Source organism: Brachyhypopomus gauderio, unplaced genomic scaffold (genome assembly GCF_052324685.1).
Source record: "Brachyhypopomus gauderio isolate BG-103 unplaced genomic scaffold, BGAUD_0.2 sc75, whole genome shotgun sequence".
Lineage (NCBI taxonomy): Eukaryota > Metazoa > Chordata > Actinopteri > Gymnotiformes > Hypopomidae > Brachyhypopomus > Brachyhypopomus gauderio.
The window spans coordinates 1535001-1552171 of record NW_027506896.1 but is presented as its reverse complement, the minus strand read 5'-3'; the positions used below and the strand labels follow the sequence as shown (position 1 = coordinate 1552171).

General features: G+C 47.4%; 1 protein-coding gene across 1 annotated transcript in view; it reads right to left on the bottom strand.

Moving 5' to 3' along the window:
- Positions 1 to 1414: 1414 nt before the first annotated feature.
- LOC143491442 (KICSTOR complex protein SZT2-like) overlaps positions 1415 to 17171 on the bottom strand; it is a 41419-nt gene continuing 25662 nt past the window's right edge. The window contains exons 34-51 of the mRNA XM_076990451.1: positions 15536 to 15674; positions 15177 to 15287; positions 14860 to 14929; positions 12771 to 12956; positions 12267 to 12536; positions 11681 to 11981; positions 11024 to 11098; positions 10702 to 10843; positions 7976 to 8099; positions 7621 to 7741; positions 6944 to 7096; positions 6156 to 6258; positions 5894 to 6008; positions 5206 to 5293; positions 4403 to 4521; positions 2441 to 2605; positions 1891 to 2051; positions 1415 to 1697 (exon numbers count right to left, since the gene is read on the bottom strand). Of these exons, the coding sequence (XP_076846566.1) occupies positions 1415 to 1697; positions 1891 to 2051; positions 2441 to 2605; positions 4403 to 4521; positions 5206 to 5293; positions 5894 to 6008; positions 6156 to 6258; positions 6944 to 7096; positions 7621 to 7741; positions 7976 to 8099; positions 10702 to 10843; positions 11024 to 11098; positions 11681 to 11981; positions 12267 to 12536; positions 12771 to 12956; positions 14860 to 14929; positions 15177 to 15287; positions 15536 to 15674 (2726 nt within the window). The remainder of the gene's footprint in view (positions 1698 to 1890; positions 2052 to 2440; positions 2606 to 4402; positions 4522 to 5205; positions 5294 to 5893; positions 6009 to 6155; positions 6259 to 6943; positions 7097 to 7620; positions 7742 to 7975; positions 8100 to 10701; positions 10844 to 11023; positions 11099 to 11680; positions 11982 to 12266; positions 12537 to 12770; positions 12957 to 14859; positions 14930 to 15176; positions 15288 to 15535; positions 15675 to 17171) is intronic.

Here is a 17171-nt window from a genome sequence, read left to right as displayed (position 1 = left end):
GGTGAGAATGACAGCATTACCGTCTTCCCCATCACTCTCACCACCTCACCTGTACCTCACCTGCACCTCACCTGCACATCACCTGCACCTCACCTGCACCTCACCTGCACCTCACCTGTACCTCACCTGCACCTCACCTGCACCTCACCTGTACCTCACCTGCACCTCACCTGCACCTCACCTGCACCTCACCTGTACCTCACCTGCACATCACCTGCACCTCACCTGCACCTCACCTGCACATCACCTGCACCTCACCTGCACCTCACCTGCACCTCACCTGCACCTCACCTGCACATCACCTGTACCTCACCTGCACCTCACCTGCACCTCAAGTCCAGGTCATTTGTGGGTTTGATGTGGTCAGACAAAAAACTCTACCAAAATGCTTCAAATAGTTCTCAGACCTGTGTGTCCATCCTTCTCCGGGTGCAGAGACAGGTTGGACTCTGAGGACAGAGGACTCTACAGGTGTCTCCACCCTTAACCAGGTAGCTGCTGTTTGGAATTTATGAGCGGTGGCAGTCAGAAAATAATTGACTCAGAGGTGTGTAATAATAAACAGAGCAGTGACAGGTCAGCAAAATCTGACACCACACAGCACTTCATCATAGCATAATGGCAAGAGAGAGAGGGATGGAGGGAGGGAGAAAGACAGAGAGAGAGGGGACAGAGAGAGAAGGAGAGAGAGACAGAAAGAGGGAGGGGACAGAGAGAGAAGGAGAGAGACAGAGAGAAACAGAGACAGAGAGAGGAGATGAGAGAGAAAGAGAGGAGGAGAGAGAAACAGAGACAGAGAGGAGATGAGAGGAGAGAGAGAGATGAGGGGGAGAGAGACAGTAAGAGATGAGAGGGAGAGAGACAGTGAGAGATGAGGGGGGGGGGGGAGAGAGAGAGAGATGAGGAGGAGAGAGATGAGGGGGAGAGAGAAAGAGATGAGGGGGAAGGGGGTTGGGAGGTAGAATGCTGTTATGCATAAGTGATCCGGGGGGATAAACCAACTATAAATTACTGCGGAAAGGTAAACAAACATGGGGTGTGGCTTTCAGGTGGGGAGTGAGATTTAGTGTGTACTGCACATGCCAGCAAATCAAACCACAGAACGAGACACCCACTGAAAGAGTGAGACATGAGGAGCAAATAAAGAAGAACTGCAAAGGAGGAGAGAGAATACAGAGCACAAAGAGACAGAGGTGGTGCTGAGTCATGCTGGGTCGTGTGGAGTCGTGCTGAGTCTCGTAGAGTCGTGCTGAGTCTCGTAGAGTCGTGCTGAGTCTCGTAGAGTCGTGCTGAGTCATACAGAGTCGTGCTGAGTCATACAGAGTCGTGCTGAGTCATACAGAGTCGTGCTGAGTCATACAGAGTCGTGCTGAGTCATACAGAGTCGTGCTGAGTCATACAGAGTCGTGCTGAGTCATACAGAGTCATGCTGAGTCTCGTAGAGTCGTGCTGAGTCTCGTAGAGTCGTGTTGAGTCTCGTAGAGTCGTGTTGAGTCTCGTAGAGTCGTGCTGAGTCATACAGTCGTGCTGAGTCGTGCTGAGTCTCGTAGAGTCGTGCTGAGTCTCGTAGATTCGTGCTGAGTCTCGTAGATTCGTGCTGAGTCTCGTAGAGTCGTGCTGAGTCTCGTAGAGTCGTGCTGAGTCTCGTAGAGTCGTGCTGAGTCTCGTAGGGTCGTGCTGAGTCTCGTAGGGTCGTGCTGAGTCTCGTAGGGTCGTGTTACATTTACATTTATGGCATTTGGCATATCCAGAGCGACTCTGCACTTTATCTCATTTTTTATACAAGTGAGCAATTGAGGGTTAAGGGCCTTGCTCAGGGGCACCTCAGTCATGGCCTCAGGTCTGGGAATCGAACCCACGACCCTCGGATCACAAGACCAGTTCCCTAACCACCAGGCCATGACTGCCCCAGACTGTGCTGAGTCTTGTAGAGTCGTGTTGAGTCGTGCTGCGTGGGGTTCATTACCTTTGCCTCCTGTGCCCTGTCCCCCTGGCTTATTGTAGAGGTAGATATCAGAGTCAGGCAGCTCACTGTTCACATGGAAGTGATGCTACAGAGAGAGGAAGAGGAAGAGAGATGGAGAGAGGGACAGAATAAGAGAGGGAAAATGAAAGGGGGATAATAGAAGATTGTGCCCAGATGGAGACATAAAAGGCACTGACATAACTGACATACTCCAAATGTTTTGCAAAATCTGACCTTTTCAGAAAATATTTTGGCTTGTCCAAATAACTATGCCTCCTATGCATAATGCGAACCTCAGTCCATCTTTTATTGTGAGTTTTTAGGATTAATTCTTGCATTTATTTATGTGCCAATTCAAAAATGTTAACTTTTCACCTCACATCTAGATAACAGATGATTGTCCAGCCTGTGAACACTGTGCCTGAACGCAAACTGATCTCGAACGGGTCTGAGCAGCAGGGACAGGGCAGGTACCTTGAAATGGTGCTCCATGTTGCTGTCTGTGTATTTGGGGATGTGCAGGAAAATGAGCAGGTTCTGTCGCAGATAGTGGGCCAGGGCCGGCATCCACTGAACACTGTAGTGAGGCAGCAGAAACTCCATCACCTCCGTAGCTGCAGAACCCGGAGGCTGGATAAACTGGAGAGGGGGAGAGAGAGAGAGAGAGAGAGAGAGACAGAGAGAGACAAAGAGAGACAGAGAGAGAGAGAGAGGTGGGGGGGAGAGAGAGGGGGGGAGAGATGAGAGGAGGAAGAGAGAGAAAGAAAGAGAGAAAACCAGCTTTAAAAAATGAGGAATGTTGAGCTCAGACCACAGAGGCTACAAATGCAATAAATGGTCAATTATCTGCATATAATCCTGTTGTCTCTCCAGTGTGTGTGCTCTGAACAGAAGTGCGCACGCACACACACACACCCAAACACACACACACACACACCCACACACACACTTTGGTGCAGAGTCCCAAACAGCAAAATAACCAAAGCAAAACAAAAGGCCTGAACGCACAAAGCTACATCAACCACAGCTGAGTTAGACCAGCAGAGATGAGCTAGACCCTCAGAGATGAGTTAGACCAGCAGAGATGAGTTAGACCAGCAGAGATGAGCTAGACCAGCAGAGATGAGCTAGAACCTCAGAGATGAGCTAGACCAGCAGAGATGAGTTAGACCAGCAGAGATGAGCTAGACCCTCAGAGATGAGTTAGACCAGCAGAAATGAGTTAGACCAGCAGAGATGAGCTAGACCAGCAGAGATGAGCTAGACCCTCAGAGATGAGCTAGACCCTCAGAGATGAGCTAGAACCTCAGAGATGAGCTAGACCAGCAGAGATGAGCTAGACCAGCAGAGATGAGTTAGACCAGCAGAGATGAGCTAGACCAGCAGAGATGAGTTAGACCAGCAGAGATGAGTTAGACCAGCAGAGATGAGTTAGACCAGCAGAGATGAGCTAGACCAGCAGAGATGAGCTAGACCCTCAGAGATGAGTTAGACCAGCAGAGATTAGCTAGACCGGCAGAGTTGAGCTAGACCGGCAGAGATGAGCTAGACCAGCAGAGATGAGCTAGACCAGCAGAGAGGATTTAGACCAGCAGAGAGGATTTAGACCAGCAGAGAGAAGTTAGACCAGCAGAGAGAAGTTAGACCAGCAGAGAGAAGTTAGACCAGCAGAGAGGAGTTAGACTACCAGAGATTAGTTAGACCACCAGAGATGAGTTAGACCAGCAGAGAGGAGTTAGACCAGCAGAGATGAGATAGACCAGCAGAGATGAGATAGACCAGCAGAGATGAGATAGACCAGCAGAGATGAGATAGACCAGCAGATGAGTTAGTCCAGCAGAGATGAGATAGACCAGCAGAGATAATTTAGACCAGCAGAGAGGAGTTAGACCAGCAGAGAGGAGTTAGACCAGCAGAGAGGAGTTAGACCAGCAGAGAGGAGTTAGACCAGCAGAGAGGAGTTAGACCAGCAGAGAGGAGTTAGACCAGCAGAGAGGAGTTAGACTACCAGAGATGAGTTAGACCAGCAGAGATGAGTTAGTCCAGCAGAGATGAGTTAGACCAACAGAGATGAGCTAGACCAGCAGAAATTAGATAGACCAGCAGAGATGAGCTAGACCAGCAGAGATGAGCTAGACCAGCAGAGATGAGCTAGACCAGCAGAGATGAGCTAGACCAGCAGAGATGACTTAGTCCAGCAGAGAGGAGTTAGACCAGCAGAGATGAGTTAGACCAGCAGAGATGAATTAGTCCAGCAGAGATGTGCTAGACCAGCAGAGGTGAATTAGACCAGCAGAAATGGCCTGCGGCTTGTTGGGAAACCGTAACAGAGTAACAGCATAACAGCAACAGAGTTACAGAGCAACAGAGTAACAGCAACAGAGTAAAGACTTTCATATCATGCCATTGAATAAAGAGAGGAGTTAAAAAATCTACCTCCACATCTGCAGGGGTCAGTTTACAATTCCTGACCAACATCACAGTGATGATGTCAAGGGTGGTCTCGTCCAGCCGCTTCCTCAGAACCTTCACTAGTTCATCTGTGATCTCCGGACCTGCCGATCAGAGCACAGACAGGCCCAATGAGCCCTCCCCCTCACACCCCCCCCTCCCCCTCACACCCCCCCCCCCCCCCCCCCCAAAGGTGGGATTTCTAAGAGCATTCAAATGCAGCTCAAGGTCTTTCTGCATTCACTACAGGAACATCATAACTCTTCAATTAAAACACTTTCTACATTTTGCCAAGTTAAACTGGGCTCTCATCTTTAGCTCAGACTACAGAAATCAGCACAGGTGTCTGGAGTCCTGTAATGATACACAAACTTAAGGCAGAAAACAGAGATACGAGGAAAACCTCAGACTCCTGTAAACAAAAAGCCTGATAAATAAATAAAAAAGTTGCAGAAGAAACAGGAGGAGCATAATAAATCACTTTTATTGTCTCAACTCCGAACTTTCAGATGGAGAAAGAGAGGGAGAGAGATAGAGATAGAGAAACAGCGAGAGAAACAGAGAGAGAAAGAGAGAGAGAGAGAGAGAGAGGGGAGAGACAAATGATGACATCATGGCCCTTGGAGCAAGAAGGATACAGAAGAACAGCAGTGACCCCTACCAGGCCATGAGTGGTACTGCAGTTTAGCAAGGTGCCAAAACGAATCTTTTCTGTTGTGTGTGGGCAGCCAGACAGAGAGAAGACACAAATTCACACACATGCACGCACACACACTCCTCTCTCTCACCTGCATGTCCAACTCCATGTACCAGTAGCAGGATGTGTTTGTCTACCTGTCCCACTGGCCTTGAGCCCTCCAGAGATGACCGAGAACCCTGGAAATGTAATTACAAAACCTTTTTAAACACACACACGCGCACATACGCACACACATATGCACAAACACACTCACTCAAACACCACAGGTATTCTCAGGCTCTCTCACAAAGTCCATCAGCCCTGAATTTCTTGCAGTTTTCTGCTGACGCAGAGTGTCTCAGAGACGCACGAGTCCTGCGTTCTCAAGGACAGCTGGCAACAGCACCATTCAGAAGGTAAATCACCCGCTCAGCAGGAGTGAACTGGGCCCGGCCAGACGTGATGACTCCTGGGGGTTGGGGTTCCCCGATGCTTGATGTGCAAGGTCAATACCACAATCAAACTCAAGCGGTGAGAACGTGTGCAGACAGTGAGTGAAGCACAGGGCACAGCATTTGATTTACTGCAGACGCCTCCTCATAGTTTAAATGCATTGATAGCTACACCACACCCACTGCTTTGGTTAAGAGACAAAAGACTGAACCAGAGGGAACCAGTAAAACTTTGTTACGGGATTTGCCCTTAATTAATTTTAAGTTGCCATGACTAAGACTGTGATCACGGGGAGAAGCTTGTGGGAGAGATGGTGATGAGAAGAGGCAGATTGTGAAGAATACCGAGATGTCCTCGGAGCACAGAGGTTCCTGACTCCGAGTCAGGGCAACAGACCGGGGAGCAGGGGCATCCAGTTCAGTGTACCTCCCTGGACCTGCCTGAGAGGTCTCTGATAGCCTGGAGAGAGAGAGGGGGGAGGGAGAGAGAGAGGGAGGGAAAGAGAGGGAGAGAGAGAGGGAGGGAAAGAGAGGGAGAGAGAGTATTAACCACCATATTAACCTGAAGTAGGACCACCATCTTAACCTGCAGTATGTCTGCACCAACCTGAGGTAGAACACCGACTTGGTTGTGCGCTCCTGGTACACAAACATGTTCTTGCGGTTGACCACGCAGAAGGCACTCAGTACCGACTTCAGAGCCTGGATGGCTGGTGGACAGATAAAGACAGACGGGAAAAATGTTGTGACTCTTCACATCACCCAGGAAGTCAAACCAAGCAGTTGTACACTATCCAACAGCGTTGTGCACACAGTGTCACAGAGGTCATTAGTTAGCAGGGGCAGAACAGACTCTTGTGTTTGAAGCACCTTACGGACATGGCTATTTATATTTTCTCTCCCTCTCAGTCTTTCTCCTTTTCCCTCTCTTTCCCTCCCATGTCTGTCTATCTGTCTGTCTCTCTCTCCTTCCCTCCTTCTCACTGTCTGTCTGTCTGCCTCCCTCCCTCTCTCTCCCCCCTCTCACCACTGGGGCACTGAAATAACTTGGTGCTTCACATCAGTGACACTGTGTGTCCTTGTTACCAGTCAGGACAAGGTGTGCTGAGGAGCACGCACGCACGCACACACACACGCACACACACACACACACACACACACACACACACACACACACACACACACACACACACACACACACACACACGAGGTCTGAAAGCCCACCTCACACCTAACCCAGTGTCCTGCAAACACAGCCATTCTAGAAGGTTCCAGAATAAGAGTCAGTGTGAAGGCCGATCAATCAGTGTTCGGCGGTGCTCTTGCCTGTGTGTGCAGTCACGACGTGGACCGTGTGAGGCTGCATGACTGACCAGGTGGGTCTGTGCTACTCACCCCGAGCCACACCCATATTGGGCCCCATCTTAAGGCGTGGGTGGATGTGTATGACGGTGCTCCACACCACATCACACGCAAAGTACCCCGGGATGAAGTGCATAGTTGCTGCCAGGTAGTCTCTTGGTTGGTAGGTCTCATCAGCATTATAGTCTATGAGACATGGGGAGAGAGAGAGAGAGAGAGAGAGAGAGAGAGAGAGAAAGAGAGAGAGAGAGAGGGGGGGGGGGAGAGAAAGAAGGAAATCATAGAGAAAGATGGACAGAGTGGAAGAGAGTAAAAAAAAGACAATCAAGAAATGTGTGAGAGAGACAGAGAGCGAGAGAAAGAGGGAGAAAAAAAAAGCAAAAGAGAAGCGTGAGAGGAGAAAGGCAGAGGGAGAGAGACAGACAGAGAGTGAGACAGATTTCAGTGTGTGCCCGTAGTAAGCGTCAGTGGCTGCACTGACAGTCCAGTGCTGAAGACCTGCTGAAGTCTCTCGACTCTAACAGACTCCTGGATTCAATTCATTTATAAACACTGGAGCGCAACAGACAGAGAGTAGATGTGGATCAATAAGAACCTGCTCTTCATCACCTATGATCTTCCACTAGGTACTTTCTGAGTGTGTGTGTGTGTGTGTGTTTGTGAGTGTGTGAGTAAGTGAAGCGTGCGTATCTGTAGCACAGCGTGGTTACCGTCAGAGTTGGCTATTCTCTGCCTGTACATCGATTCATTTTTCCATATGTCTTCCTCACTTTCGGCCACCAGGAGTGAGTTACACACATGACTGTCGTGAAGGTCTTGCAGCAGGAGTCGCTGTGGAGAAACAGCGATGGTTAGGCTCAGTGTACAGGCTGGACAGCACATGTCCAACATCCTGATATTACGATTACATTGCTATAAACTGTGCTTAAACATTTAATGACATTAAAAACTGGCATTCTTAAAATCTGTTTAATTGAAATGATTAATGGTTTGTTATGTTATGCCAATGTGTCAAGTATCTGAGATCAGTCATGTCCGGACACTCCAGAACCCCCGGACACTCACCTGGTTGACAATTCTGCAGAGCTCCCCAATCTTCCTCACGATGAGCTGATGAAGACGAAGGTACTCTGGGATTTCTTCCTCTTCATCATCGCTAGTCCTATCCTCCTTTCCACTGGTAGAACCCCTGACAAACGGAAGGACAGGACAAATGAGACACTGGACAAAGGTCTGAATGTAGTGAGAGGACAGGACAAATGAGACACTGGACAAAGGTCTGAATGTAGTGAGAGGACAGAACAAATGAGACACTGGACAAAGGTCTGAGTGTAGTGAGAGGACAGGACAAATGAGACACTGGACAAAGGTCTGAGTGTAGTGAGAGGACAGGACAAAAGAGACACTGGACAAAGGTCTGAGTGTAGTGAGAGGACAGGACAAATGAGACACTGGACAAAGGTCTGAGTGTAGTGAGAGGACAGGACAAATGAGACACTGGACAAAGGTCTGAGTGTAGTGAGAGGACAGGACAAATGAGACACTGGACAAAGGTCTGAGTGTAGTGAGAGGACAGGACAAATGAGACACTGGACAAAGGTCTGAGTGTAGTGAGAGGACAGGACAAATGAGACACTGGACAAAGGTCTGAGTGTAGTGAGAGGACAGGACAAATGAGACACTGGACAAAGGTCTGAGTGTAGTGAGAGGACAGGACAAATGAGACACTGGACAAAGGTCTGAGTGTAGTGAGAGGACAGAACAAAAGAGACACTGGACAAAGGTCTGAGTGTAGTGAGAGGACAGGACAAATGAGACACTGGACAAAGGTCTGAGTGTAGTGAGAGGACAGAACAAAAGAGACACTGGACAAAGGTCTGAGTGTAGTGAGAGGACAGGACAAATGAGACACTGGACAAAGGTCTGAGTGTAGTGAGAGGACAGGACAAATGAGACACTGGACAAAGGTCTGAGTGTAGTGAGAGGACAGGACAAATGAGACACTGGACAAAGGTCTGAGTGTAGTGAGAGGACAGGACAAATGAGACACTGGACAAAGGTCTGAGTGTAGTGAGAGGACAGGACAAATGAGACACTGGACAAAGGTCTGAGTGTAGTGAGAGGACAGGACAAATGAGACACTGGACAAAGGTCTGAGTGTAGTGAGAGGACAGGACAAATGAGACACTGGACAAAGGTCTGAGTGTAGTGAGAGGACAGGACAAATGAGACACTGGACAAAGGTCTGAGTGTAGTGAGAGGACAGAACAAAAGAGACACTGGACAAAGGTCTGAGTGTAGTGAGAGGACAGGACAAATGAGACACTGGACAAAGTAGTGAGTGTAGTGAGAGGACAGGACAAATGAGACACTGGACAAAGGTCTGAGTGTAGTGAGAGGACAGGACAAATGAGACACTGGACAAAGGTCTGAGTGTAGTGAGAGGACAGGACAAATGAGACACTGGACAAAGGTCTGAGTGTAGTGAGAGGACAGGACAAATGAGACACTGGACAAAGTAGTGAGTGTAGTGAGGTCCCAGCCTGAAACCATTGCACCCTGGATAAAAAAACAACACGTCTGGGGTTCTTAGTAATTACTACTGCCACTGGGAACTATGACTCCTCCTGTTGCTCCTTTAAGAACGCTCAGTTGGCACCTTTGTTCCCCACACTATGGTTAAATATTATCCAACAAAAAAACTGAAATTACAATAAGTCATGAGTGAGTGACACCTGTGTAATTTGCACAGACATGTGACTCTTACTAGTTTAATGTAATGTGCATAACATTGTTACACTATGACACATGACTTCTGTCTCCCAAAGACCCAGTGAAGGTTCCACAGGTATTTATCAGATTTAAAAGAAATAGCGACTGCTTGTAATAGTAATCAGTGTCTGCAACAATCACCAGGACCTCCCATATTTTATCTGAACAGAGGAATGGTGTGACAGTCCCATTAATAGTGAGTAGACTACAGTGTGACAGTGTGACTATACAGTGTGAGTACAGACTACAGTGTGACAGTGTGACTATACAGTGTGAGTACAGACTACAGTGTGACAGTGTGACTATACAGTGTGAGTACAGACTACAATGTGACTGTACAGTGTGAGTACAGACTACAGTGTGACAGTACAGTATGAGTACAGACTACAGAGTGACAGTGTGACTGTACAGTGTGAGTACAGACTACAGTGTGCCTTTACAGTGTGAGTACATACTGTATAGTATGACAGGGTGACTATCGTGTGACAGACTGACTGTATAGTATGACAGGGTGACTGTATTGTGTGAGTACAGACTGTATAGTGTATAAGGTCAGACTTATTCTGTAAATAGGTCATAGGTTGCTGTACATTGTCAGAGGCTCACTGGTACAGTGTGAGTGGGTCCCTGTAAAGTGCGAACAGAACAATTGCTTTACAGTGCGAGCAATTCACTATACAGTGCATGTGGGTGGAGCTGGGGTACAGTATGAGTGTAGCTGGGGTACAGTGTGAGTGGGTGTAGCTGGGGTACAGTATGAGTGTACCTGGGGTACAGTGTGAGTGGGTGTAGTTGTTGGTGTACAGTGTGAGTGTAGTTGGTGTACAGTGTGAGTGTAGTTGGTGTACAGTGTGAGTGTAGCTGGGGTACAGTGTGAGTGTAGCTGGGGTACAGTGTGAGTGGGTGTAGCTGGGGTACAGTGTGTGTGGGTGTAGCTGGGGTACAGTGTGAGTGTAGCTGGGGTACAGTATGGGTGTAGCTGAGGTACAGCATGAGTGGGTGTGGTGAGCTCTGCTGACCTGGAGTGAGAGAACACCTCCACCCTGTCATGGTCGATTCGGATGATGAGCCAGAAGTCGGGCATAAGAGGTCTCAGAGTCTCCAGTTCATCCACAGTGGGACCATCATCACATTCTGAATCACTGCTTCCTCCATCATAACCTTTGATGCAGATTCATATGCACACGCACACGCACACACACACACACACACACACACACACACACACACACACACACACACACACACACACACACACACACACACACAGGTAGTCATGAGAGCGTGATGTGTTCCAGGTGTGTGTGTGTGTGTCTTCAGTGCTGTGGGAGGACGTTTTACCCAGCATGTCCGAGTCCAGGCTCCCTTGGCTGGAGACGACACTCTGTACACGGCTGGGTCTCGGTTTCCCGCTGCCTGATAAACACACACAGCTCAGGTTGAGGACGACAAATATCCACCCCAGGACCTTTTTCCAACTTTGTTAATGCACTCAGACAAGCAGGCAGAATAAAACCTTGGCAGGATGTTTACATCTCTGAGGAAACATCAAAGTTATACCATTAATTTATGCAAGTCCCTTTAACCAATCAAATCCTTATATCCTGTTCTCCACCAACACCTGCAGGAGGGTCCATCCTGGGAATGCCCTCTACGCTTTAGTGTTTTTGCTGCCACTCTGACATTTCCACTCAGTGAGGAACTACCAGGAGCGTCGGGGTCTCCCAGGACTGAGAGTCACTGCTCACAGCCCTCTCTGGTAGTCTATATGATCACGTACAAGCTAAGAATTCGATCAGGTCAATGACCTGGAGGACTTAAAAATCTTCATAGATATTCAAGTATCGACAGCTCAGAGCAGACTAGTGCCTCATCATTAATTATTAATTAATTATTAATCATTAATAAGTAACGATTAGTCATTAATAAGAAACACAAGGCTACCAGGAGCTTGTTTCTACAGCAGAGCCTCGTATGCCACAGCTGGGTAACACTCACTGTGTGTGGCAGACTGCACAAGCTCAACCAGGCTGATGGAGGAGGGTGTTTTGGGTGGGGAGGCGGGGTCAGTGACATGGTCGGTACTGCTGGACGGCTGCTGATTGGTGTTTTGAGATTGTCCATCATCTGAGTCGACCGATGTGACCCGGGCCAGGTCCGAACGCTCAGAATGGCCATCACTCACTGAGACGGTGACCACAGGCCCCGCCTCCTCCTCCTCTGGGACCTCCTCCTGCTCCACCCCCTGCTCCTCCTCCTGATGTTGCTGGGTCTGACTTTCCACCCCACATTCAACCTGCTGGAGTACAAAGTGGAGCAGGTGTCAAAGAGCCAGTGAATTCTGTGGTGACTGGGTGACAACACTGACCTACTGATTCAAATCAAAATTTTAATTCACAAGGTCTTTATTCGATCATTTGGGAATCAGTTGATGACTGAAATACTGGCATTGTTTTCTTTTTTCCCTGAGAATAAATACTGAAGATGAACACTGACTTGGTTTAATACTGACTAGTTACTGATATGGTACTTTTTATTTTTTATTTCAACATTTTCATTCAGGTTGAATGTCATCTTAAAATACCTCAGCACTCTTCTCCTCAAGCTCCGCCTCACCCTCCTGCGCTTTTGAAGGTGGGAAATGATTGGCGGTTGCCATGGAGCTACTGTCAGCCTCATGGGACTGGATAGGTCGCTGAGCGAGAGGCCCCACCCCCTGGGAACCGGCTGTGTTGTGATGGGGTTGCTGGGAAGCCTCTGGTCTGTGGGAACGCTGCCTGCTCAGAGAGATGTAGTGGAAGTCCTGCTTCTCCGCATTCAGAAGGTAACCTGGGAAGGACAACCTCCTGAACTCCTGCAGAGAGAAAGAGAGAGGGAGAGAGACAAAGAGAAAGAGAGAAAAATGGAAAGAGAGAAAGAGAGGGACAGAAAGAGAAAATAATTTCCATACTAGACTTCCACACTAAAAAAATCAATAACACCGAATGCATATATTTTAAAATAATATTCATTTCAAATAAAATTTGCTTTTAAACATGGTAAAACCAACCAATCAACCCAAAGATAAAGCGGTAATTTGTCCCTTCACCTCTTTGAACTTCTCCAGGGACTGTTCAGGGCCGAAGACAAACTGCAGGGGCACGACCTGATGGTGGCAGCCAGGCCTCCTGCTGGAGCGACACACGTGGTGAGCTACCTTCTGCAGCGTAGCGCACGTCAGCACACTGGAGAGTCTGAGGGCTGACACGATCTCATCCTCCAACAGCCAGTGGATCTGTACCAGAGGGGGAGAGGGGGAGAGAGAGAGAGAGAGAGAGAGAGAGAGAGAGAGAGAGAGAGAGAGAGAGAGAGAGAGGAACATATAAATAGAGAGAGAGAGAGAGAGAGAGAGAATTCTACACAGATGGTTCTGCAAATCCAGCCACTGCAGTACGATCAGAAGTCTGAAGCCCAAACTGAGCCCCCTGAGTGACTTATGGCTTGTGTACACACCACTCATATTTCTGACTTACAGGCCAACTGCAGTGGTAATACAGTAAGTCCAAGAAGTATTTGATCCCTTGCTGATTTTCTTCGTTGGCCCACTAATAAAGACATGATCATTCTATACTTTTAATGGTAGATGTATCCTTACATGGAGAGACAGAATATCAAGACAAAAATCCAGAATATAATTTTAAAGAATATATTTTAATTAATTTACATTTCAATGAGGAAAATAAGTATTTGATCCCTCTTGCCAAACACACTCAATATTTAGTGGCAAAGCCTTTGTTAGCAAACACAGCGGTGAGACGTTTGTTGTAGTTTAGCACACACACCAGGGGGAATTTTGGCCCACTCTTCTTTGCAGATCCTCTCTAAATCATGAAGGTTGGTGGGCTGTCGCTTGGCAACTCTGACCTTCAGCTCCCTCCATAGATTTTCGATCGGATTGAGGTCTGGCGACTGGCTGGGCCACTCCATGACCTTAATGTGATGTTTCTTGAGCCAATCCTTTGTTGCCTTTGCTGTATGTTTAGGGTCGTTATCATGTTGGAAGACCCAACCACGGCCCATTTTCAGATCCCTGTCAGAGGGGAGGAGGTTGTCCCTCAGGATTGTGCGGTACATGGCTCCATCCATCTTCCCAGTGATGCGGTGTAGTAGCCCTGTACCCTTGGCAGAGAAACACCCCCAAAACATTATGCTTCCACCTCCATGCTTGACGGTGGGCACAGTGTTCTTGGGGTCATAGGCAGCATTTTTCTTCCTCCACACATGGCGGGTGGAGTTGAGGCCAAAAAGTTCCATTTTGGTCTCGTCTGACCACAAAACCTTCTCCCAATAACTTGGTTCATCTTTCAAATGATCATTGGCATACTTGAGGCGCGCCTCCACATGTGCTCTCTTCAGCAGGGGTACCTTTCGGGCACTGCAGGATGTGAATCCATTGTTGCGCAAAGTGTTGCCAATTGTTTCATTGCAAACTGTGGTCCCAGCTGCCTTCAGGTCATTTGCTAACTCCTGCCGAGTGGTTGCAGGACGATTTCTGACCGTTCTCAGCATCACTGCCACCCCACGAGGCGAAATCTTCTTTGGAGCACCGGGCCGAGGTCTGTTGATTGTCATGTTATACTCTTTAAACTTTCTGATAATTGCACCAATAGTTGTTACTTTCACATCCAACACCTTACTAATCTTTTTGTAGCCCATTCCAGCTTTGTGAAGGTCAACAATTCTGACTCTGAGGTCCTGTGACAGCTCTTTGGTTTTACCCATGTTGGAGATTTGAAATCTGTGTGATCTGTCTGATTCTGTGGACAGGTGTTTTTCACACAAGTGATTAGTGAGAACAGGTGGCTTCAGGTCAGCTAACAAGTTGATTGGGAGTGTCTAACTGGTCTGTAAAAGCCAGAACTGCTAATGAATACTAAGGGATCAAATACTTATTTCACTCCATGAAATACAAATCAATTAATATATATTCCTTAGATTTATTTTCTGGATTTTCTTTTTAATATTCTGTCTCTCCATGTAAGAATACATCTACCATTAAAAGTATAGAATGATTATGTCTTTATTAGTGGGCCAATGAAGAAAATCAGCAAGGGATCAAATACTTCTTGTTCACTGTAGAATTCACTGTAGAATCTAATAGTACAGAGAGAATCACAACCAGAATGACAAAGACTCACCTCATCCATTGTGGCCAAGACAGCTTGTTTCTGAGGCAGAGGGAGTTTGGAGAGAGGGTCTCCGGCCATACTGCCCAAGACAATACACACACATCAGACATCGCACGTGGTTTGGGTATAAACACGCTGTCAGCACCATGCACTCTTACACACACACAGAGCGCGAGCACACACACCACACATCTGTGGTGTCAGGTAAGAGCAGAGAAGGACTCTGCGGCAGAGGCATGACGTTCCATCACTGTTCTGGAGAACAGCATACTGGACATGTGGAATAATATAAAAAATGTTGTGCCAACCACTCGGGCAGGACTGACCTGTCCAGACCAGCTGTATGCGCGCTGGTCAGCTCGTCCATGAGCTCCTCGTCACAGCGGTAAGATGACGGCTGTCCAGGAGAACGGCTCACACTGCTCTCAGAGGTGTACCTGCTCACGCGCACACACACGGACACACACACACACACACACACACACACACACACACACACACACACACACACACACACACACACACACACACACACACACACACACACACACACACACAGAGCAGTCACAATTACACACAAAGAGCAGCTTACTGTCCTAAACTGTATGAAGTGACCTGAACAATTCCTCTGAAAGTCTCTGAGCAAACACTGGTGCGACTGTGGAGATGGTGTTTTGAGCATTGCCTGTCATGGTGGATATCGGAAGGCATGACATCTATTTCTAGGGGCAAAGTCAACACGAAGATGTCCAGAGTGATGGTCAGCTCACTCAGATCCACAGCCTGAAGAGTTTCAATGTTTTCCAGACAGCTGATAACCTCACCTGCAACACAACCCCAGACCAGCCCACGATAAAACAACTCAAAATGAGATAATGCACACTCCAATGAGATAATGAAAACTCCAATGATATAAGAAACACACACACAGGTATTTGGACATCCCTGCTAATTTTTGAGTTCATGTGTTTCAGTAACACACACCGCTAACAGGTGTTCCCCAAGGCTCAGTTGCAGGCTCTTTTCTCTTTACACTTTACATTCACATGCAGTCATTACACTTAATGATGTCATTTCCTGCCATAACTTCTCCTCTCCTCTGATTATACACTGACGATACTACTAGTCCTGTACTTTGCACCTTCTGACATGCAGGTTTCTAGCTGAATCTCAGACTAGTCTGACAGACGTCTAGTCACAAATGTCAGCTCGCTCCCTGAAGCTGAAACATCCCCAGGGCAACTGGTCCTCACAGAGATCTTGAGATCTCCCTTGTGAAATCCTCCATCTGTCAGAAAATACAAGAATCTATCTTTTCCTTTCCAAATAAAAGCAGCTAGGGCTGATGAAGGTGGCGGGTGGTGGGTTCAACACCTGCTCACCTCTTTTCACACGCACTGTGGGCTCTATATACAGTATGTGATGTATCCTGCACATCCTTTATTTCAACCACAAACATACACCTGTACTCATGTACACATGTACTCATGTACACCTGTACTCATGTACACCTGTACTCTTGTGCACCTGTACTCATGTTCACCTGTATTCTTGTGCACTCCAGATCACCTGTGCACTCCTTGGTCCAGGCAGACAATTGGTGGAAAGGACCAATTTCACATCACAAGGACCAAACACATCACGTCTGCACATCAAAGCCTTTCTCTACAATTGCTGATAGAAGACTCTGAAAAGCCTTTGAATTTAACCTAATCATGTACTTACATGAATATTTTATATTTGTACATTTGTTTAAGTATATTTGTACACTTGAACAGTCTTGCCTAATGGCACTCAAAATGTCGTATTCCACTACATCATAATGCATCTCTAGTCGGCAGCAGCACTGTTGTATCTGGCAGTGTCTCAATTTAAAACCATTTTAGACTAACCTGTTTGTGCTAGCTAAGGAGACTTCTCTGGATAGAAATCTAAAGTGCACAGCTATGAAACCTCCATAAACAAATACTGACAGTAAAATGGGTCTTACTCATGAATAGTTTAAAAATAAGAAAACACATGTTGACCAAGCCGGTTAAGTTTCTAAAGGAGGCAGTTCTCAGGTCAGTGTATAGGAAGATCTGCCACAGTATCTATGTGAATTCTGAACTTTCTATGTGAGCTGTGAAAGTGTGACCTGTGTTCTATGTGAGATAAGAAGTGGGCAACCAACAAGACAGGTGGGAATCTACCCAGACAGGTAAGCACTGACCCAGACAAGCGGGTATTTACCCAGACAGGTAAGCACTGACCCAGACAAGCGGGTATTTACCCAGACAGGTAAGCACTGACCCAGACAGGTGGGTATTTACCCAGACAGG